Source organism: Melanaphis sacchari, unplaced genomic scaffold (genome assembly GCF_002803265.2).
Source record: "Melanaphis sacchari strain LSU unplaced genomic scaffold, SCAv2.0 Contig0_pilon_pilon, whole genome shotgun sequence".
NCBI classification, from domain to species: domain Eukaryota; kingdom Metazoa; phylum Arthropoda; class Insecta; order Hemiptera; family Aphididae; genus Melanaphis; species Melanaphis sacchari.
Window position 1 is genome coordinate 7064090 of NW_020270366.1, and position 23173 is coordinate 7087262.

At 25.9% G+C, this 23173-nt stretch overlaps 5 protein-coding genes across 8 annotated transcripts; 1 reads left to right on the top strand and 4 right to left on the bottom strand.

The window, feature by feature from the left end:
* Positions 1-2103: 2103 nt before the first annotated feature.
* On the bottom strand, positions 2104-3515 carry LOC112597286 (mitochondrial import inner membrane translocase subunit Tim9). Its single transcript, XM_025343255.1, has 3 exons — positions 3379-3515; positions 2416-2511; positions 2104-2297 (listed from the first exon to the last, which is right to left on the bottom strand). Exons 1-3 carry the CDS (start codon positions 3442-3444, stop codon positions 2169-2171), a joined length of 291 nt encoding a protein of 96 aa, XP_025199040.1. The 5' UTR covers positions 3445-3515; the 3' UTR covers positions 2104-2168.
* A 1014-nt stretch (positions 3516-4529) lies between these two features.
* LOC112592503 (ADP-ribosylation factor GTPase-activating protein 1) lies at positions 4530-9207 on the bottom strand. Of its 2 annotated transcripts, XM_025336580.1 has the most exons (10): positions 8693-9206; positions 8466-8633; positions 8242-8355; positions 8093-8172; positions 7856-8014; positions 7631-7745; positions 6851-6973; positions 6458-6517; positions 6222-6364; positions 4532-4733 (listed from the first exon to the last, which is right to left on the bottom strand). In XM_025336580.1, the coding sequence occupies exons 1-10, from the start codon at positions 8762-8764 to the stop codon at positions 4601-4603; spliced, it is 1167 nt and encodes a 388-aa protein (XP_025192365.1). In that variant the 5' UTR covers positions 8765-9206; the 3' UTR covers positions 4532-4600. The 2 variants fall into 2 exon arrangements, with proteins under 2 accessions (XP_025192374.1, XP_025192365.1); XM_025336589.1 differs by lacking the exon at positions 6458-6517 and having other exon boundaries at positions 4530-4733; positions 6884-6973; positions 8693-9207.
* A 135-nt stretch (positions 9208-9342) lies between these two features.
* LOC112591302 (rho GTPase-activating protein 1) lies at positions 9343-13929 on the top strand. Its single transcript, XM_025335081.1, has 10 exons — positions 9343-9954; positions 11517-11627; positions 11726-11916; positions 12092-12237; positions 12320-12538; positions 12610-12708; positions 12767-12960; positions 13027-13227; positions 13336-13442; positions 13702-13929. Exons 1-10 carry the CDS (start codon positions 9915-9917, stop codon positions 13870-13872), a joined length of 1479 nt encoding a protein of 492 aa, XP_025190866.1. The 5' UTR covers positions 9343-9914; the 3' UTR covers positions 13873-13929.
* A 2197-nt stretch (positions 13930-16126) lies between these two features.
* Positions 16127-17186, bottom strand: LOC112596995 (probable palmitoyltransferase ZDHHC24). 2 transcript variants are annotated; one of them, XM_025342905.1, is made up of 2 exons: positions 16782-17186; positions 16127-16722 (listed from the first exon to the last, which is right to left on the bottom strand). In XM_025342905.1, the coding sequence occupies exons 1-2, from the start codon at positions 17143-17145 to the stop codon at positions 16160-16162; spliced, it is 927 nt and encodes a 308-aa protein (XP_025198690.1). In that variant the 5' UTR covers positions 17146-17186; the 3' UTR covers positions 16127-16159. The 2 variants fall into 2 exon arrangements, with proteins under 2 accessions (XP_025198690.1, XP_025198682.1); XM_025342897.1 differs by having other exon boundaries at positions 16127-16725.
* A 1214-nt stretch (positions 17187-18400) lies between these two features.
* LOC112597977 (suppressor APC domain-containing protein 2) lies at positions 18401-21424 on the bottom strand. Of its 2 annotated transcripts, XM_025344269.1 has the most exons (8): positions 20939-21424; positions 20814-20863; positions 20151-20308; positions 19560-20087; positions 19401-19483; positions 19182-19328; positions 18885-19112; positions 18401-18820 (listed from the first exon to the last, which is right to left on the bottom strand). In XM_025344269.1, exons 3-8 carry the CDS (start codon positions 20278-20280, stop codon positions 18674-18676), a joined length of 1263 nt encoding a protein of 420 aa, XP_025200054.1. In that variant the 5' UTR covers positions 20281-20308; positions 20814-20863; positions 20939-21424; the 3' UTR covers positions 18401-18673. The 2 variants fall into 2 exon arrangements, with proteins under 2 accessions (XP_025200054.1, XP_025200046.1); XM_025344261.1 differs by having other exon boundaries at positions 20814-21424.
* Between the last annotated feature and the right edge of the window lie 1749 nt (positions 21425-23173).

Below are 23173 nucleotides of genomic sequence, written 5' to 3' on the forward strand. Positions count from 1 at the left end.
CCTATTTAATACCCATTACCCACTACTTTAAATAGCAAAAATATTGTATATACATCGAAAAATCAATATCACACTAACTTCTGCTAATCAATGCCTTTATGCACTAAACAACTTCTATAAATCCAAACTATTATCAAGAAAAACAAAAGAATAGCTATATTTATGCTACCTACACCTGATCTATATTGACGAACCACATGCCACATAAACAACGACGAGAGGAATTAGAAAAAATTACTGACTTATATTTGAGAGAAAAGTTGTTAGGAAAATATATATATACAGATAAACTCATAATTCATATTTTCAATAATGTAAAAGTATAAAACAGAAATAGGAAATAAGATAGACTATATACGGCGAACTGAGGGAAGTATAATATTGAAAGGAGTATTAACAGACACGATGGAGGGAAAGAAACTAAAGGGAAGAAAATGGAAGGACATCGGGTAACAACTATATAGAAATCGGGAAATTATTGTGATTAAGTATTTTCAATATATACAATTTTTTTTATAAAAAAACCTTATAAACATTTTTAAATTTTTTGACTAAGTGAAAAAAAATTAAGTTTCAAATACCTAAGAATAACTCAAATAATGTCAAATTATTTGGAAAATTGTATCATATAGTGTGTAGTAAAAATGGTAATGTATTTGAATAATTAATTTGAATAAAAATTTAGTGAAAATTTCAAATATTTACAAATTTATTTAGTCATTTAAAATTGTTTATAATATAAAACTTCATATTAAAATATCAAATATCTAATCACCAGGAATCTGGATGATACTATGAAATTGGAAGAGAAACTTCAATCTCTAATTTTCATGAGTAACAAATGTTCTTTTATTTTGTATCATTCTACACTTGGCTAGTTTTTGAATTGGCCTCTTGTGCGTTGTCAGCATTCAACACTTGGCATGAATACCCATACAAATTTTTTGGGTTTTAGGTTTTTAAATTTTTTTTTTTTAACGAGGCATAAAATAAACTTGATTATAATGTAAATTGTATATAGCTACATTTACTTTGATAATCTCAAATTGTAGGGTAAAATATCTTTTTCTTTTCTTCCGAGTACTGTTCTTCTCATCACTAACTCTTTAGTCCTTAGATCAAGCATGTCAAACACGCAGCCTATGGTCCTCAGCTAATTTTTTTGTGGCCCAAGGCTACTAATATTAATAGACAAAAAAAAATAATAATAAAATATTAATGCCATTTCACAACTATCTTGGATTCTTAAAGAATGGTTTATTTGGTATACATTATTATACTATCTCATCTGCTGATAAGCTAACCTTTTTTTATTTTATTTTTATCTGCTGTGTTCTTAAACATAAATAATAAAATTGATAATTTTATATAAAATATTTATTTTTTTTGTTAAATTTTTATATATAGCATAGTTAACTATTCAATATATTTGGCCCACTTTATACTTTGAGTTTGAAATGCCTGCCTTAGATTGTTAGAAACTGGCTAAGTGCTAAACAATAAAAATAAAAGAGCATAATTACTCGTAAAAGTAGAAGTAAAGTATTTTCACTGAATATTAGCTAATAAAAAGTACATTTTAAAAATTTAACAATAATCCATCTCCTATTTATAACTGTTTTTATTATTATTATTATTAGCTATTTTTACATCAATATTATTTACAATTTTTATTTAGTTTAGTTTAATCTTAACAAATCTTTAAACTAAACGATTGTAAGTTTACAAAGTATTTTTTTCTATTAGTTATTATTATTATTATTTATTGTTTGTTTTTTCTAGTATCAAAGAAAGTAATTGATATCAAATTAAACATGGCTGTAAATCATAAACAATTTATAACGTCAACAAGATAATGTTCAAACCATGTTTATGATTAAAACAATTGACTCTTTTTTCATAATTTTTAATAGAAAATACATTTTTTGATCTTTTATGTTACTTTAAAAGTCATTCAATTTAATCTATAGGATGTACCTTACAAATATAAAATTATAATATATTTTTTTAATAAAATTAACTATTATTCCTGTAAGGAATGTAAGAACATTAGGGAGATAAATATAATATTCAAAATATTAATTTAACTTTAAATTTAAAGTATATTCATAATTCTAAAACTTAAAACTGTTTTTAAAATCTTAATGTACTATATAAATGGTAATATTTTATGCGTTGGCATTTTGTTGAGCAGTAATCACATGTTCATTCATAATTAATTGATACTCTTGAAATCTTTGTGTCATTCTTTCAGAAGCTTTAAGAAATTTGCTTGTACAATTTTCAGCACACCTTACCTAAAATACAACATTGTTATTAAATTAAACATAAATTTTATAGATAAAATTCCATATTTAAATTATTTTATTACACTTATTAGTATATTATTATATAATTTAAATAAATAGAACTTACTTCATCACTTTTGAGATCACCTATTGTAAAATCTGTTGCACAATCCATAAAACATAATTCTGTTAATTTATTATACGACTTAAATATCTCTTTAACCTAAAAAAAATAATATTAAAATAATTTTTAAGAAAACATTTTATTATAAAGGTATAAAAAACATCATAGGTAATTTATTCTTATGCTTTTGGTTATGTAATAATATTGAACTTAAATCAAGGAATTCCTAATTAATATTTATGTAGTATACATAGTATATTTTAGAAATTTTCATATTATTTTTAAATACATTAACTTCTAGGAACTTGCATTGTATGCTATCCACATTAACTTTAATCATGTTGTATGTTATCTATGGAGACTGGCATTACAGTTGTAACTGCATAATTATAAACATCAATAATACACTCTATAGCCTACACTTTAAACATATCATATGATTTTTAATTTAGCTAGTAAAAATGGTATGTATTTGAATTAATTTTCAAATTAAATTATTTTGTTAAAAGTAAATTATTTTTTATTTTAATCAAAATGTAATATTTTATTGAACATTTATAGACATGTTATTTACAATGACAAAGTATATATCAATTAAAAAAAAAATTGTAGATAACATACAATGTAAATTCCAACTTTTGTTCTTAGACTTGTAATAGCCTGTTTAGGACCATTGTCACTTCTATTATGTTCTTCCACTTATCTCTGTCAAACACTTCCTAACTAAGAAAAATCGTACATATAGTACAGTTGTTAAGAGTGTGAAATATTAAATATTATATTCATATGAAATATAAAATATTTTAAGTAGGTACACGTGTATTTTAATATCTGCAAAAATACAATATATAGACAGCTGTTTAAAACTAAATAATTATAGGTCAGAATATATATATATAGATTTAAATGATTAAACGTTAAGCAGTTAATAAATTAAATATTTTTGTTACAAAATTTTAAACTTACACTGGCCAGTTGAGAAGCATCAAAATCCATATTAGTGTCAGTCACATTTGCACTTGCGTTTTCCATTATAATTTTAAGTGTTGGTCGATGTTTATTATTAATTATAGTATTATTTATTTTCTAATGCTAGTATTGAAACGAACAAATTAAAATAAATTGCAACAATAATGTGCAAAATTGAAATATCTTAAAAAATTGATTTTTTCACCCGGTATGATATTATTATAATTCATAAAACAAATCATGAAATACCTATTATCACAAAGTAGATTTATTTCTTATCATTCACTGATAAGAAGGTTACCACATACTACCCTATTTGTGTGGATGTGAATTCAGCATCTAGAATTTGGAATACGTTTTGTGGCAGGAATTTAAAATCAATCACTCATTCTTTGCTAAATCAATAATCTTTTTGAAGAGCAGATGTTATAACAGGCTGTCAGTACATTATTTGTTATTATTCTCTGACCAACTCAAACCATTGACTTTCATAAATATCAATGACTTTGGACATTCATAACTGTTTTTGTTTTGCATTGCACAATTTTGACATATCGCCAATCGCTGTTCATTTTTTTTTCAAATATTTAAAGAATAATTTCTAAGGAAAATACTTTTAGATAAACTTCATACAAATATGACGTTCTCATTATACATAAATATATTTTTTGTTAATTAATGTTCAGTTTAGAGATATAAATAAAGAGTAATAAGTATCAGTAACACCCTAATATTTTTAAGTCTATCTCCCCTCTATTCTATTTTTACTCGATTAAAGACTAAATTAGTAGTATAATGATAATGTAATTAAAAACGGAGAAATAGTTTATTTAAAATAACATTACATAATTAATATTAAATTTATTTTAATTTTAATTCTTTAGCTATAATAACAACATATTCAAATTTATAATATTCCATTTAAAATATTAAAAGTAGATTGTATAAGTATTTGTTTTAATTTAATAGTTCCTCAAATATTTAACAGTCTCTTAAACATGGACGTGACTTATAAACATGGGTTAATAGAATTTATCAAAATGTTGTACAGTTTAGCACAAATCAAGAATATAATATAATATAATATTCTAAATGACATTTAAATTTTTTTTAAACAAAGACAATATAATTGAATGTTTAAAATGAAAAATAACATTTATAAATATTTATATCTTTAAATTTTTTTAAATAAAAATTTAATACAAATTTTTATGCAGATCTACCAATTATTGTCCCATTTGTTATTCCATTCATCTTGAATTGGTTGATATTTTTCAGTTGTTTGATCCGAGGACGATGCATGAGTATTATTAACATCCCAAGATGTCCAGCTGTTTTTACGCTGTACATTTCTATTAAAAAATAAATACATATTTTACATTAGATATTATTTAAATAAATAAAAATGAAATGTGTTTTTCTTGATACCCTTAAATAAAACATAAAAAAATGAGACAAATGCCATTGCCTAATGTATTTATAATTTAAAAATAGTATATTAAGAAGCAGTTATATGATAAAGAACTATTTTCTTTTCCCAAATCAGATAAAATGTAAATTTAATTTTAATCAATAAAAATAAAATAAATATTTTTATAAAACAAAATTGTCTATAAACTGTATACAATTTACATATTTATATAACATATAAAAATCAAGGGTGGATTGGTATATTGAGAAATTGGGAATTTTCCTAAAGGCTGATCTTTGATTAGGACACTTTACTAATATTTAATGACAAGACAATTTGAACAAATGTTATTTTATAAATTACAACTATAATATTATGTACTTTAATTTGTTTTAAGATTTTCCGTATAATATATAACAATTATGATGAGTAAATTAATTTAAAGTATGGAAAGGCTTATAAGAAATAATCAAATAAATAACTTATTAGATTAATAAATAGTAAATAGCTAAATATTATACTAATTTTGATACATAATTTGTTTTAATAATTCATATATTTATGACAATTAATATTTGCTTTTTTTTTTAATAAATAGATTGATTTAGTGAAAATAAAATTTAACATGTAAACAATTAATGATTTATTTATCCTATTAAACATGATTTAAGGTGGAATGAACTATTATTTATTTTAATAAACTATATTTGTGAGAATAACTTAACTTTAATTTTAGAAGCTATTAACACTCACTCTTAAAATTTTTTGAATGATAAAAAGTTTAAGCTTTACAAAAATATATTCAGTAATTATTATTTTAATTGTTTTTTCTATTTTCTATATTTTTAGGACATATTTTAAAATTTATTAGATCATTAGATTTTTTTGTAATTATTTTTAGTGCTATATGGTCAGAGATTGAATTATAATATTGTATTATTAAAATAAAAAAGTTGGGAAATACTGACTCTGCATTATGTTTTTGTTTGCAAGTTAAGTCAATAAATTATGACCATGTTCTATAGTATCTTATGCACTCACAAATATACACAGACACAAATAATTTTCTTGCCTATAAATTTCATGATATATCAAATATTAATTCACTTTTAGAACACAGTAAGAAATAAATTAAAAACATAAAATTGGTTCTATCAAACAAAAATTTTACAAGTTGCATGTTTCTAGAACATACATAATACATACAGGTTAGATGTACTCTTAAATAAAGTCAACTGTTAAAGGGAACAGTAAAAGTTTAAGATTCCAAGTTTTATTTTAATGTATTTTAGTATAATGGTAACTTCAAGAACATTTCAATTTAGTTTAATATGACAGAAATTTGAGATATTAACATTCAACATAAGAAGAATTTACAGTATACATTATTTGCTACTTTGTAAATAAATATGATAATTATTAATCATACTTTTGATTTCCAGAAGAACCATCAGAAATTAAGGAAGAGTTCTCAGTGGAATGTGCTACAAAATTAGTTGACTGTGATTTCGGTGGTGTAGGAATATTACTGCCAGTGATATTTTGCCATTCTTTACGACTTAAATCGTTTACCTAAATTATAAACAATATTATAAAAATAAGAAAATAACACATTTGAAATTAAGTAAATAATAAATATAAATTTTAACAAAATTAATACTTTACCTTTGTAGTCATAGAGGAAAATTGATTGGATACTTCATCAATTAATGTACCTTCTTTTATCTAATAATACAGATACAAACAAGCATAACATAAATCATAAAATTTTAACACTACAACTAATAACCAAGATATATATATATTTTTTAAATAAAAAAAATAATGACTGGAAAATGTTTAGAAATATAATGATTAATTAAATTTAATATTTTAATATAATTTAGTACTCAAATAATAATAAAAAAAAAAAAAAACTATTAACAAGAACGAAAGTAACAACCCAATATTTACTCATGCCATACAATCTAATCAAATTTTGTTTATAATTTAAAATACCATAATATTAAATTTAAATTAATAAAATTCATGCTATAGAAAAAATTCCATGCGACTCACCTTTGAGCTTATGTCAGTAGTTATATCTGATACCTTTTGAGTGGCTAGTCCACCTATTTTAATGGCACTTTGTGTGGCTTGAGACGCTAATTTTGATGCAGATGAGGAAAATAATGACCATCCCTACAATAATTATTTTTATCAATTATTTAATAATTAATTAAATTAAATATTAAAAATAAAAAACTAACACATTAAGATATTTCTTACATATTGTTTACTTAAAAAAAAAAAATAGATAATTTGTATGATGTAATAGTTAACAACATTTTTAACAGTAGAATATTATAATTGTCATATCACCAGTGTTGATCTAATCCATCTAACTATTATTTGAATATCAATTTATTTAATTAATGTCATTTATGTTTATTGTTTTTTTTTGTTTTGCAATAAGATATATTATTTTTTATAAGTGTAAAAGTTCTAAGAAAAAGGTATGTAGAACATTGTTAATTATACCTGTTTTTTAAAAATTATAATAACAAATAAATTTAAAATTATAAATTATTTTTAAGTATACACAATGCTTATAGATTATAGTTTATCAGGACCTAATCATGAGACAATACTGCCTATTAGTATTTTATATGAAGAGAGTAGAGAAGTAAATAATGGTTGTCTATTGGTTTTTAATAAACATAAAGTTCAACATGTATAATTTTTTTTAACTCTAAAATAACTAAAAGTACTTAATTTTAGCATAAAAAATGTACAATGGCTTATGGGAAACAATTATTTCAATATGGTATTTATTTAATTTATAAATGTATAACTTACACTAGAAAATGATGATACTGCAGAATCAAGAAGATCTTGAGATTGACTTCTAGGTGGTGGTTCAACTGTATTGCCAAATCCAGAATAACGTCCACCTTGGTTTGGAGGAACATTGCTATGTTAGACAATTAGAAAAGAGAAAATATTATTTTCTTTATATATAATACATATCACTTATTATTTTAACACATTTCTAGTAAGCAATTATTAATTATAGTTCCTTACCTAGGTTTTGTCATATTTTCATATTGCTTTCTAGCAAAAAATGCTTCTTTTTCATCTTTGATATTTGGAATGTTAACATCATTTTGATAGCCAGAACTCAATTCATTATAATTATTTGATGGTTCATTAAAATTATACTTTTGAGATTGGTTACTCTTCCTGAGAAAAATAAGAATTCATTGAATATTATTTGTAATAATAATTATTATTATTATCAGTTAACTAAATTGAAATTACATTTTCATATGATCTACATTATAATCTTTAGCTGATGACGTAGTAGGGCTCCATTGTTCCCCTTTGGCTAAATTTAAAATCTATAGATAAACAAACAATATTAATTAATGATTAAATATACAATAAATCAAACAATTAATTTAACTGACCTTATCTCGATATAGTGCTGCAGCTTTAGTATTATATTTTTGTTCAATAGTCATTGAATCATTCCAGTCTGGTTGAGATTTGAAAAATTCTAAGGCATTTCTATTTCCTCCGACCTAAATATTTAACATATTCTTTAATATTTTTATTTGAATTTAGATAAAGATGCATTTAGTGTAGATAAGTATATAATTATATTTTTTAAATATTGACAAGATTAACATACTTTCATTTTTTCCAACTCTAAATCCTTCCAAGAATCCATGGTGATGGATCGGACAAACGACAAGTGAACTCCAAGACCTCTATGTTTTCCTGAACACATTAAACAAATCCAAATACCATATGAGACAGAAGCCCATTGTGGATTATGAGAGCCGCATTCAAAACATTTCTACAAAAAATTTTAAACCATCAATTTAAACTAATACTAAATTAATATGCAGTTCTTACCGAATTATCCTGTTGGGTCATAAGTTCTTGAAGAATTCTCGGGGTTTTGTTAGTTAAATGTTTCATACTCATGGTAAAAAAAATAATATATCACAAAATATTGAAAAAGATATACAAACAATTGAAGGAACAAAAAGAAATTAAAAATATAGCATACTGCAGATTAAGTTAAAGAATTTTATTTAGTACACTTGTATAACACAACTAATGTATTAGATAACATAATATTTAGATAAGCTTTAAAATTCGAAAAAGTTAAGACAAACGAAGCGAACTCGCGATTGCTTATTACCAAAACTTTTTATTGTATATTTTCGTTTTTTTTCCTATATATAATAATTAGCAATATAATTGTCGGTAAGCTAAATAATAGAATACTAGTGAGTAGTAAGATTCAGCAATAAGCACTCGTCAATCACCACTGTCTTCTAGTGGTTGGCTGACTGCTGATACCTATTCACAGATCGCTTGAATCTTGAGTTTCTACTATTCCTGCTGTTTCTACAATATGCATATGACGTGTCGCCTTTTCTTTTTGTTATCAATAACGTCAGTAGTCAGTTATCACTTATCATGGTTGTCAAAACAGGGGGGCTGTTATCGGCTACGGATACTGCTATGGCGGAAAACAGGTGTTCCATGTTTATATTACATATATCGGTGGACATCGCAATCGGCCCGTCTGTCTATACAACTTTGTAGTCTGTAGTAAATAGTCTGAACTTTCTGTAGTCTTTTATTATCTTTGCAGTCTTTGCAGTTTATGGTGTGCACTCGATATCTATATTTACGAAAACAATTAAGATAATTGTTGTTGTCCATCCGTTCTATTTATTTTTCGTCACGGGTTGAATACAAGCTGACGAGCCGATGTTCAATAACTGTCTTCACCACCTACACTTAATATTCATTACTGTTCATACTCGTCTTGCTAATTCAAAGAATTCTACACTTCAACAAAACAAGTAGCCGTACGTTGGTAGTTGATACAGTAACGGCTGTTCATCTCAAATTGTTGACAACGACACTGAGTGATATACTGTTTTCAAACACAATGCTTAATCGCCATTGAATTGTGTGTGCATGTGTTGTTGTTCCGTCTGCAGATTCTGACAGCGTTTACGGAATGAGGTAACCATTATCGGGGTAGCTAGTGTTGCCTACGTAATTCTGTTGTGCCGTGCATCTGGCACTCATCACTCTGTCATTGCTAGTCGCAAACATGGATCCTAGAGTGCAGCCTTCCAGCAAGTACTTCCCAGGTGAGTTTGCTGTTATATTATAAATAAATTGCTTACACTTAGTGTAAATTAAGAATTAAGATATCTTATGATAATATTTTAAGATATCTTTATTCATGATACAAACCAAATGTTTCTAGAGTTTAGAGAATGATTTATAAGTAACTACTGCTAAACTTACAGATAATTTTGTATTAATTGTGATATCAATTAACATTATTGTTTTACATAGTTCATTGCCATCAACAGTAATGAGTGAAAGATTTAATTTTAACTAATTATCTGTTATAAAATTAGTATATAATTTGTGTTATTAACCAAAAATATGAGTATACATTATGCTAATTACCTATTTATGAATAATTGTATTAGATAAATTGGTTTATGTGCTAAACTACAACAAATTAGTTATTTTCTTGAACAATAATATCTAGGTAGTAATATTAATATTGATTAATTTGTAATATTATGATTTATTCATAAATCATTATCTATTATAAAATTTATAAATGGCTGTCTGGCTTTCAAACCGGTGTTGTAAGACCATATTTTTTATTTTGTTAAAAATTCAGTTAATAGAGTTAAGTAAAATTTTAAGTAAAAAAAAAATATATAAGTAATCAATTTATATAACAATATACATTAAATATGCTACAGTGTATACTCTTAAATCATAAAGATCTCAATTAAAAAAAAAAAAAAAACAAAGTTTAATTAAAATAAGTAGATATTTTAACAATTTTCTATACTATGATAGATACAGTCTTACTATAATTATAATTATACATTATTTATGAAATTTTACAATAACAAATATTTTCAATGAAGCAAAACTATTATTTTTTTTATAGTGCTTGATAATTATCAAAAGTTGATATTTAATTATGTTTTAGACATTAACTGTACCTACTGGTAACTCATGTATAAATCTTTGTTTTAAGTATGTTATAGCAGTAAATGGATGCATTACATTAGTAGTATAGTATTCTTTTTACTCATTAATTTAAAGTATAACAAGAAAATAGATGTTAAAATTAATTTTTTTTTATAGTTGATTATTTTATATATATATTTATAATTTAACCTAAGTATAAATTATCTTTTTGAAATTTATAAGTTTAAACAGGACTGGAATCATATTTAGCTATTGTAAATTTACGTGATTTAACATTCTCGTGTATTGAATATCAATACATGACTTTCTTAAGCATATAATATGTTATATTATGTATTTTTAATTTATATCCTAATTACTTAATTTGTTAAATAAATGCACTTTAGTAAAGATTGCTTTTATTATATAAAATAAAACATAAACCCATTATTAAAAAGAAAAAAAAACTAAAAAATTCCATGTATTGTAATATTCTGGTTCATAAACTTAATAATTTATTAATTGATTCTAAATTCTACAAAAATGCTGTAAGTTTATATTTTTTGTGTTTATTATATTATATACAATATGATAATAAATGCTAGTGACATGTATTTTTGACTCTGAATAAATAAAAAAATTGAGTAAAATTTATTTATTTCATTTATTATTATTTTTTTTTCAATTAAAATTTATTTAAATATTTTAGTTGCAATGGCTGATAATGAAGAACCATATCCTAGTCTTTCTGATTATCATGACTATGAGCCAAACTTAGAATTTGATGATACGGAACTTCAAAGTCCAACTGCCGATATTGGTAAATTGTATTTATTTTATTAGTGCACAAATGATTTTTAATGATTCATACCAACAAAATGTTTTTTTATTTACTTTATTATTATTATTTTTTATCAGATTTGGAGAAAAGTTTAGCTAATGTAAATGGGACAGTTGGAACATTAGATTACATGGAATCTCCTGTTTCTGATGGTACTATTGAAGAAAATTTTGAAGAAGAATTAGTTAATGCTCCTCAAGTTGAAGGCTTAACTTCTGTGAATGATACGGCAACAGGCAATTTATTGGATGATTTGGAAGCAGATGATGTAAATACATAATATTATTACAAGTATTTAATGTAAAAAATAATTTTTAATGTAATTATTAGATTAAACTTTTATTTCATGTAAATATTTTTAAAAACATTTCATGACAATTATTAGTAGGAGGCTGTATTTAAGAATATTTGATGACTAAATTTGTTTTTGTTTTTTTTTTTAGTCTAAAGAAGATGAAGACTTTAGTGATGTTGCTGAATGTGGTGTAGTTGATGTAGTAGGTGATGATGCAGTTGGTCGTAAGATTATTGTTGTATCAGCTTGCAAATTACCAAGCAATAAAGAAGTTGATCATCCAAGGCTTCTAAGGTTTACATTTAATAAAAAAAATTAAATTATGGCTATTAATCAAATTTCAATAATAATTAAATACATACATTTTATATTTTAGGTATCTAATGTATACTTTGGACAAATTTGTAGAACAAGACTATAGCTTGGTCTACTTTCATTATGGGTTGACGAGTAAAAATAAACCAACGTTATCATGGCTATGGCAAGCATATCGAGCATTTGATAGAAAATACAAAAAAAACCTAAAGGCTTTGTATTTAGTTCACCCTACTGGTTTTATCAAAGTGGTTTGGCAACTTTTTAGAGCTGTTATTAGGTGAACTTAAATGGAATAAATGTTATCTATTAAATTGAAAATAATATTTATTTTGTAACTATTTTTTTTAGTGCAAAATTTGGTCGAAAAATTATGTATGTTAACCATTTACAAGAATTGAAACTGTTCATGGATTTAGATCAATTAATTATTCCAGCGCCAGTTTTAGAGTAATTATTTTCAACAGCAAAAATATTCTTATAATCATAAACTGTAATTATTTTTTAGTCATGATGAACAATTAATGAAAAAATTAAATAAAAAAAAAGTTTCAATAGTTGAACAGGAAATTGAACAAAAATCTGAACCATTACCAACTCAACAATTTGGTGTTTCATTACAGTTTATTAAAGCAAACAACAATGGAGAAATAATTCCTCCATTGGTACAAAAGTGTGTTGAATACTTAAGTCTACCAGATGGTAATTTCAAAATATATTACTTAATATTAATTTTTAATGTTAATATCATATTTTTTAATTATGCAGCCTTAGAAACTGAAGGATTATTTAGAAGATCTGCAAACATTAATCATTTAAGAGATTTACAGAGTCGTATCAATCTAGGTGAACCTGTTGACTTTGGTAATGATGTACATCTTGCAGCTGTTTTGTTAAAAACTTTTTTGCGAGAACTTGAAGAACCTTTAATGACATTTGATTTGTTTGATGAGATTACACAATTTCAAAGTAAGTTCATATTGTTATTAAATATAAGAAAATTTGTATATCTTGTTATTTTTATCCTATAATACATTTTAAAAGATAAAATAAGTTCAAGTATACTTTTAATTTTAGCACTCCCCAAAGACGAACGTCCTAGACAGGTGAAAATTCTGATATTGGAAAAACTACCTCTTGATAACTATCATTTACTCAAATACCTCATTCAATTTTTATCAAAAGTAAGTGTTTCTTTTAGTTCATATTTGCTATATTTTATTGGTTTATTGAGTTTATTATTAATGATATCAAATTGAAATGCATTATACAACATTTATTAAATTAAGGAGTCAAAACTGGTTTGAAATCAGTACATTTAAATGTCTTATGTAGAGCATAAAAATCTGATAAAATAAACATTAAACCTGTTTTCACTCCATAATTTAAATAATTAGAAATTCATATACCTCATTAACTATGGTTCATGGTTTTTTATTTTAGGTAATGGATAGATGTGACCTGAATAAAATGACTTCATCTAATTTAGCAGTTGTTTTTGGTCCAAATTTAGTACGCAGTCCAAATAGTCAGTTATCTTTAGCTGCGATTGGCCCAATTAATGCTTTTACTGATTTTGTACTAGTCAATCATGACCAAATATTCATTATATGATGACAGTTAAAACATTTAATATAGTATTCTGAATGTATTATTTTGTGACATGGTTTATTTAACATTCCAAAATTTAACTATAAATTATTAACATTATATGGTTAAAAAGTATTTCACAATCGTTTAATTCATACATTTACTTACCAATGATAGTATTTTCATTAATATTTATTTCTGTTAGTTTGATTTTTTTTTTTCTGTTCTCAACTTTAATCTCAAAAATTTAAATAATAAGTATTTCAATTCAAATATTCAAGATTCCATAAACATAGTATTTTGAAGGTTTATAATATAAACTTTATATAATTTTAAGTATTAATAATGTAATAGCAGATAATATGTAATATTAAACAGTAAGCATTAAAAATGAACTTTAAACATAGATTTATTAAAAAAAAAATGCTATAATATTTTATATTAAAGTAGTATGTTTTATATGGTTTGTGAATTAATCTACCATAAGTAAAAATAGAAATTCTTGTAAGTTTTTAGCAAATTGTTTTCTATTGATTCTATGGTTAATGCTCATATTTAAAGTTTGTCTTATGATATACCATTTTTTTTTTTTTTTTACTATAAGCAATAACCTTATTTATTCGTTAATATTTTATATATAAGCATTTTATTTTTTTATTTTAATACTTTATGTAAAATTTATTCTTTTTTTCTGGTTTAATTATATCATTATTTACTCATATTTTGTACTATATATTTACTGTATAGTTTATCAGGTTGTTAATGAATAGTTAGGATTCACATTATTAAAAAATTTATCTTGTATACATCACTGCACTAGGTAATGGGTACACAATTTTTTATTCAGTACATTGTGTATGCATATCAAATTGATTTACTTTTAGGCAATAATAATTTTAGTGTACGAGTTTAACATTAATTTATTAGATGTAAGCGTCCGCTTAAACATTTTACAAAAATAGTCTGTGATCAAAATTCTCTATGTGATGGAACGTTATTTTGACATTTTTCAACAAATATTAAGAATTATAACCTTTCTTCAGTAATTTATAATATGTTATCAAATGTTTATATTTAAATCACTTTAAATCAAGTAAATGGCCTTACTTGGTCTGATTATGATATTAATCAGTTAAATTTGTTGATTCTTTTTACATCAAAGTATTAAAATTTAGTAATTAGAACACAAATTATTTTAAGTAACTTCGGTCATTGAAAATAGTATTTGTTATGGTAAATTATGTTATGTCTTCATATTATACCAACATTTACATCCCTACTATTTTTGTCTAAATAATTCAAATTTGCAAATGCATATTTAATATTATATCTATTGGATCATAATTTATGACTTAAACACGTAATGAAGTCATTAAAACACTTCAATTTTTATTTAATTATTTCAACACAATTTCTAATGAATACAATATATGTTATTTATATTTATATAGTAAAAATCAAGACAATTTCCTATATTAGATTTTAAAAATTAATAGAATATTGTTTTAATTATTTTTTATTATATTCATACTTTAATAAGTATTATAGTTAATCAAATTTATTAACTAATTATTATTTTTGGTTATTACATGATATCAAATTGCTTTTAACCAACTAGTTTTATGAACTCATCGGGAAATCATAACCTTATTTGTATACCAAAGATTTTGTGTATTATTATTATTTATTATTTATTTTTAGTTTATTTAAAAATTATTATTAAAATGTTACCTAATTTTTGTACAGAAAAAATACGCATCCATATATTCTGGTCAAATAGTTTGTAATTGAAACTTAGTGATATTTGTACATCATTGTTATAATGATTTTATCCATTACAGGTGTTTTTGTACACAGTAAAGTATATCAATATTGTTGATGCATATGTTGGTTGTATATTTTTTTCTTATATCTTTTAACATCTTTCCTTTAATTTCCTTATTGGGTTCATATATTTCAGAAATAACCAAAATAGTTACATTTAAATGCCTGAATCATTTTTTTATTGTAGTCAATAATAAATGAGTGAATTAAAAAAAAATAAAAACATAATTAAAAATAGTTTAATTAAACATTTTATTTGCAGTTAAACAATAAATACATTTATTCTATTATTATCATACACCTGTTTTACACTTTTATGATTATTAAATTATGCAGAAATCATTTGATTATTTTAATGCATTCATAATTTAATTATCTATTAAAACTAAAATATAAAGCTGCATCATAACTTTGACTTCTATATCACAGATAATTTTAAATTTTTGATATTATTTGATATTTTATAATTTTATTGATAAAAATTGATTTATTTTCTTTTATATTGATCAACATGACTTTGCCAATCAATTCCGTTGTATGGTAATTTAGATTTAATGAATGGGGAAATCCATGTTATATACCATTTTTTCCCAAAAACAGTTTCCAAATTACGCACTAAACCAAAATCATAATTACTATTTTGTTTATCATGACATACCAGACCTTTGCATACCTTATTTAGGTGATAAATTAACAACAATGAAGACATTGTTACAGCTATAAAATTCAATGTCAGTAAAACTACAAAAATTTGACCTACTGTTAAATGAAAACCTGTTAAAACCAATTGAAATGGTACTAAAACTATCAAGTCTGAAAATTTAATTGTCACTTTATAGTATGTATAATAACCAATTAAGATTATCTCGTAAAAACTGGCCACAGCTAAATACAGCAAAAACCACAAGAAATATCTTCTGTTATAATGACCAACACATGTCGTGCTAAATGTGCAATGATGATCTCTAGTCAATATGCAGATATTGCATATGTCACAGTGCCAACACCTTAAAGGAACATCGCACTGACAAATATAGCAGTACGTAATATCTTCTGGAAAAAATGTAATTTATTATTATTCATACTTTTTGTACTAAAATATTGTATACCTTTTGATGTGTATTCAGACACAGTAAGCAAACGGCCAATCACTGATGAATCAGCATACATTACAGCTAAAAAATTAGTTAGCAGGTTGAAAACCACAAAGGTCAGAGACAGCATGTGTGTTAAATACAAAACTGACGGTAGTCGATACATACACGGTAATATGTGAAAAATGTCGACACAATAGTAAACAAATATCAAAACCAACAGAAATAAACACATTATTATCTCTGTAAAGTTCTTTTTTCTAATACTATTTTTAAACTTCCAGAATTGGTCTAAAGTCACCATAATCATAAATCTATATTGAAATAGCCCCTTTGCTAGCTTAGTGCAGTCACAATGGTGTTCTAATACTGTTATCATCCCCTTAAACTTTAATCATGTACAATAGTCAATATGTTATGAAAAATGGTTACTATGGTTAAAATTGTAATGCACACATATTTTATAATTTATATGAATATTACTAGCACAACTGTGGATATAATGATATTGTATAGCAATAAATATGATTCCGAATTCTAAAAAAAGTTTGATACATACTTGATTCAAAAGTATAAAACTATTTGTTCTGCATATTTTAGAAGTTATTTTATACAAATGCATATTATTGTTTTTTACCATTTTATTCATAGGTATTTGGGTAATATATGCAATTTACAATTTATAGAAATTTAAAAATATGTAATAACTGTTCAAGCCACTTTAATTCTAGATATGATTAAAATAGTATTAAAATTTCATTTTTTAATTTCTAATTTTACTATTTTTTCATACTAAATTTAAGTAATACTTTTTAGGTAGTAGGTGCTAAAAAAATTAAATAAGGATATTTTATTTTCAAAATAAGCTCATAATAATTGTATTATTTAAATCCTATTAATATAATATGTATGATATAAACTAAACAACAAATAATCATTTAAAATTTAAATGAATTAAAATTAAAGCATATAATTATTTAAGTATGTTATATATTAATATATTATACAATCAACAAAAATTATTAATTTTTAATTTGACAATTTATTAATCTTTTATTTTTGCATAAGTACAAAATTAACAATGTTTATTAATCAAAAACATTTATTGTATAAAATTTAATAAAAATAGATCAACATATTGTAAAATATTAACCATTTTAAATAAGTAATAACATAATATTTGCCATATCCCAAAAATTAATATTAAAATAAACATACATTTCATATCAAGTTACTCAATATAGTACACTAAATATTTATGGCACAAAATTATTTAAACAAATTTAAGAACAACTTATTTTATTAAATATTAAAAATTTAGTAACAATAATTAAACTTAAAAAATTTCCAGTTTATAATTCGAATAATATTGGCATCACAGAGAGACGGACGGAAACTTATGTTAAGATTAGTTTGAAAACTATTTCATTTGTATGGCAGTTTTATACATTATTTAACAAGTTGAGTAAATTATTTATTATAAATAAAATGAATACATATTGAACATTGATTTATATATCTATTATGTAAGACTTTATAACAAGATACTAAACTTCTCTCTAAACAAATTCAAATATTTGTACCTAATTGTAAACAATTGTTGTTTTTATAAGTACAATAATCACAAGCAATATTTTATTAAAAATTATTTTGCATCAAATGAGAAAAAAGTTATGTTTAGACTAATTAATAATAACACCTAATAATACTGATAAATTTGAGGTATGGCTAGTGATCATTATAAAAATCTGTATTGTCATAACACATAAGAATATAATATATTGTTTACCTGTTAAATTGAGCTAAAAAATAATGGTATATTTTTATTTTTTCTGGTCTATTCAAGCACCGTGTTTTCTTACAGAGCATTTTTTTTTTTAATTGCACTTGGTAACAGATTCCAATTATTAAGGTATATATGACTGCCCATCAGGTTTACTATCTAATCTCCCTAATTTACGTCCCATCTGGGTTCGGGTTTGAAATAATTCTCTAATAAGAGTCGCCTTTTCTCTTTCTAACGTTGATATTCTTTCACTTTTTTGTCCTAACTCCTGAAAAATAATCATAAAGTATAATAAGAGAATAAAAATAAAATGTAATATTTATAAAACCAACCTCAGTAAGTAAATGGTTACGATGTTTTAATGTAGCCATTACTTGAGGATTTTGATGTAACATCGTTCCGGGATTATTTGCTGAATGCACAGCCAAGTTCATATGTAATGGTAAACCACCCCATCGTTCACCACCATCTGTCAATGCGGACAAATGTCTATTAACTTCTAAGACTCGAGCTCGTTGTAATTCAATACGCTCCTGTTGTGCTTCAGTCCATTGATCTTGCTTTAATGATTTTAAAAATAAATGTAAGATAAGTTAAATGATAATTTATAAGCCATATGTTTAACTAACTGTGTGTGAATTTGTTCGCCCAAGGTATTTCATTTTTTCTTGTACAGCAGCTATCTGCTTATGGTACCAGTCTCTTGCCCTTTCCACAGCTTGAAGACCATGCATGAGAACTTCTTTTTCCTGTTCTATTTGTTTTATTCTTTTCAGCTGAATGAAAAAGTTGAAGAAATTGTATGCATTATAAAATCATTATATTAATAAAATATAAAGTACACACACCATATTATAATCTACACCACTTTGAAGAGTATGACGTCTTGGTTCTCTTCGTCGTTGATTAATTCTTTTATAAGTTTGTTCTCCTAAAAATAAATTATAATTGTTAAGTTATAATTTAAAAAACATTTTTATCAAATATTCATTAATTTAATTAAGTACCTGATTGTTTTTCACTTCTAGAACAGCTTTGATCGTTTAATAACACTCCCAATTGCCAATTTTGTAAGGCTGTTCTTATTTCAGCCTTATCGATAATCCGTTCACCAGAAGCAAGCTGTAAGCCACGTTCTAAGCCTGCAGCAGTTCTTGGAGGTTTAGGTGGTCCAAAAAGCGATGATGATGTAGATTTTTGTGACATCTGGTGTACTTCCTTACTATTACGCTCCAAAGCTAATTGTGGCATACTTAGAGTTCTTTGTTGAGTAGGTCGAATGGCAGCCATATTTCCATTTGTCCATTGTACGTTAGGTTTAATATCTACATCCAAAAGTGGAGCAGATGGAGGTCGTACAGAGTCATTATCCCGACGACCATTTTCCATTTGATTTCGAAGTAGGCACATTTTTAAACCAGTACAAAAACGATCAAAAGACAGTAAACCATTTGGTGGTGTTACTTTTCGGAGACTATCTAATACACCTTTAGGCAAACCTTTAGTACCATCATCTTGCCATCTCGTCTCAATTTCTACAAAACAAAAATTAAATGGAATAATTGTTTCTACTTAAAAAACAAATAGAAAAAAATTACCAGAAAACTTAACATATCCAGTCCTTTTATCATCTAAAATGTCGAACAATGTTCTCATGGATAAAACAAATTTTGCAGGTAATCCCTCGGTAGCAGCATTTTTGACATCACCTACATGCGTTGGAGTCATGGCAATGTAATATGTGATTAACCACGAGCTGTAAAAATTTAATTTTTGAAATTAAATAGCTGCAATAGGTATAGAGCGAGAGCAGAAAATCGGCTCAAACACATTATACTAAAATATAATAACACATCTATGTGGCAGACTAATTGATATATTTTTTTGTTACTTAGGAAATTCACGATCAATGCTTATACAACACAACAAGAAAATGTGATGATGACATCTCAACAACAATGCTATTAAGAGAGATAGAACCCAACAAGATGATAAATAATTTACATTACCTACATGCAATTAGTTAATATTGAGGTAATCGCCGGTAAAAGAGAAAAAAGAACCAGCTGCAACTGTTAGACGTAAACACGGCTAAGATACCTATGCTATATTTAAACAGTGTGAAGACGACGTCGAGTCGCTGACTAGCAGATCCGGCGTCTGCGACAACATATTATATAATATCAAACATTTAGCCCGTCACGCGGAAGTCGTCGCAGGCGCCGAAGTCCGTTTTACAAAACGTAATTAAACATACTCACGTGTGCAGATCGTGCGGGCAATATCCGTAATGTGCGGTGTGTCTCGGCGTCTATCGGAGAAAAAAAAACCACAATCGTCAATTCGGCCTGTCTAAGACGGACCGTCCGAATAAATTATAACACACCTACGACAGTATATCGATGTTTTGCAATATTTCTATTATAACGACGGCAATACCGCGGCCGTGTCGGTCAGGTGGCGACGGGTTGCATTCGGTATTCGCTGGCGTTGCCCCGAAAGCGTACACGGTCGGCGGTGACGGCGTGATGCGGCTGCAGTCGTGGATTGCGCGCGATCGGCGGACGACATGGTCCTGCAGAGAGTGCAGAGTAATGCCGCCGTGTTGCAGCGGATTGCGGGCAACGGTACGTACGTAGGTGCAGCGGTGCTCAGTACCTACTCAGCAGTTATGGTGCGTCCGCCGACTCGTTATCGGCTATCCGTTACGTCGTCCTCAACGTCCGTTATGCCACGGTCGCCCACCACCACCACCGCCGCAGTACCGTGTTACCGTCTAAGAAACGATTCTCATTTCTCGCCAGTATCGGAATGAGAGCCCACTATGACGTGATTTTGCGTTAATCAACAGGTGCGCCGTCGTCACTCGACGCCGCCCACATATTTCCCCGTCGCCGATCCGGTGAAATCACGGCACAGGGGAATGTGGGAGACCGCGATGAAGTGGAGGCGCTAGATCGCGCTCTCCGAGTGCAGTCGCGGGCACTACGTCCCGAGATGGAAGATACTTACAACCGAAATTTAATATTTATAGTTTATACCGCGGCGAACCCGCGGGCAAAGTACCTTTCTGAAATACATGAGTAGGTACCTACATGGTTCTAATGGCAATTTCCTAGACATATCTAGTTGGGGTCCATACGGCATACGCGATACGCACATACAGGGATGAATTTAAGGCACTGCGAACTATGCGGTCTAACCTAACCTATGCCGGGCTATGCATAGGGCGGTACATTTTTTATACGCAGCAAAATTGTATTTAATATTTATTTTGTTCTCATATAAAAAAAATATTTAATTTTTTTTTTTGAATTTTTGAAAGATGCACCTTGCTATTTGGATTTTATTTTCGTTTATTTGTTTCACCAAAGTGATATTTATAGTTAAATTAAAATGTTTTTATAGAACCCAAGTTAAATTTAAAAAAAAAAATTACATAATATATAGAAAATATCACTATTTAAAGAAATTTTGTTTTATAGAAGTGAATTTTTTAGGATAAGAGCGGCAAATTTTTATCTGGGACAGGAGTGGCCCGAGTGGCGAATTGTTAAATTCTCTTTTGGGGCCGTATCATCAAGAAACCTAAATGACTTAATAATTGTGTCACTTAGTAAATATTGTTTTTAATTTGTTAATTTTTTACTATGTAGGTATTAGTTTTTTTTCTTTCTTTATATAAGCAGAGATACATTTTTTAAATTCTACTATATTTTTTTTTATGGTCAAAAAGTATAAATAGGTTATTTGCTAAAAAATATAATATATATATATATATGTGTGTGTGTGTGTGTGACGTGTGTTTGAGAATCATGACTATTACTTTTCAAAGTATTTGCTATATTTTTATATTATAAGAATTTTGTACATTTTTTTTTTTTTTGGGGGGGAGGCGACTGTAGGTCACAGATGAAAGTGTGATAGTACTTTTTTATAATGATGAATATGAAGACCGGCATGAAAAGAAGAAGTACTGATGATTAACTGTATCTGCGGACTGCGGTTAATCATTATTCATTAATCATTAGCAATGAATAGAAGTAAGATTTATATTCTCTTAAAATCCGTAAAATATGATGTTTTTGTCGTTTAAAATAGGCAGTATATTATTCTCTTAGTGTTTTTTTTAAATACCAGATAATATATAATGTTTTATGTCCTATAAAATACAAAATATTCTTTCAATATTAAAAAAAAAAAGTTTTTGGCATATTTATAATATATTGTAATAATAATACGAATGAAAAGATAATAGCCAATAGGTATACACGCAATAATATATCGCATTCAAATATCAACACATACCGTGACGGACGACTGAATAATCGAAATAGCTAACAAAATAATCAATATACTAACGCCATCGATAAGAAATATTCATAATAGAAACTAATTAATGTTTATTAATACCCAGGAGGATATAAAAATAACTCATAATATAGTGAATATTGTATTTATTGATCAATTTTATCGAAATGCCGTGAAATAAGATCATTATGCTGATATTACGAAAATAAAGTCTTCAAGAATAGAAATATTCTCATTTCTCAAACATTTTTTAACGTGTTGAATATTCTCCAACCACTAAAATATGCTTTTTATATCCAAAATAATTTTT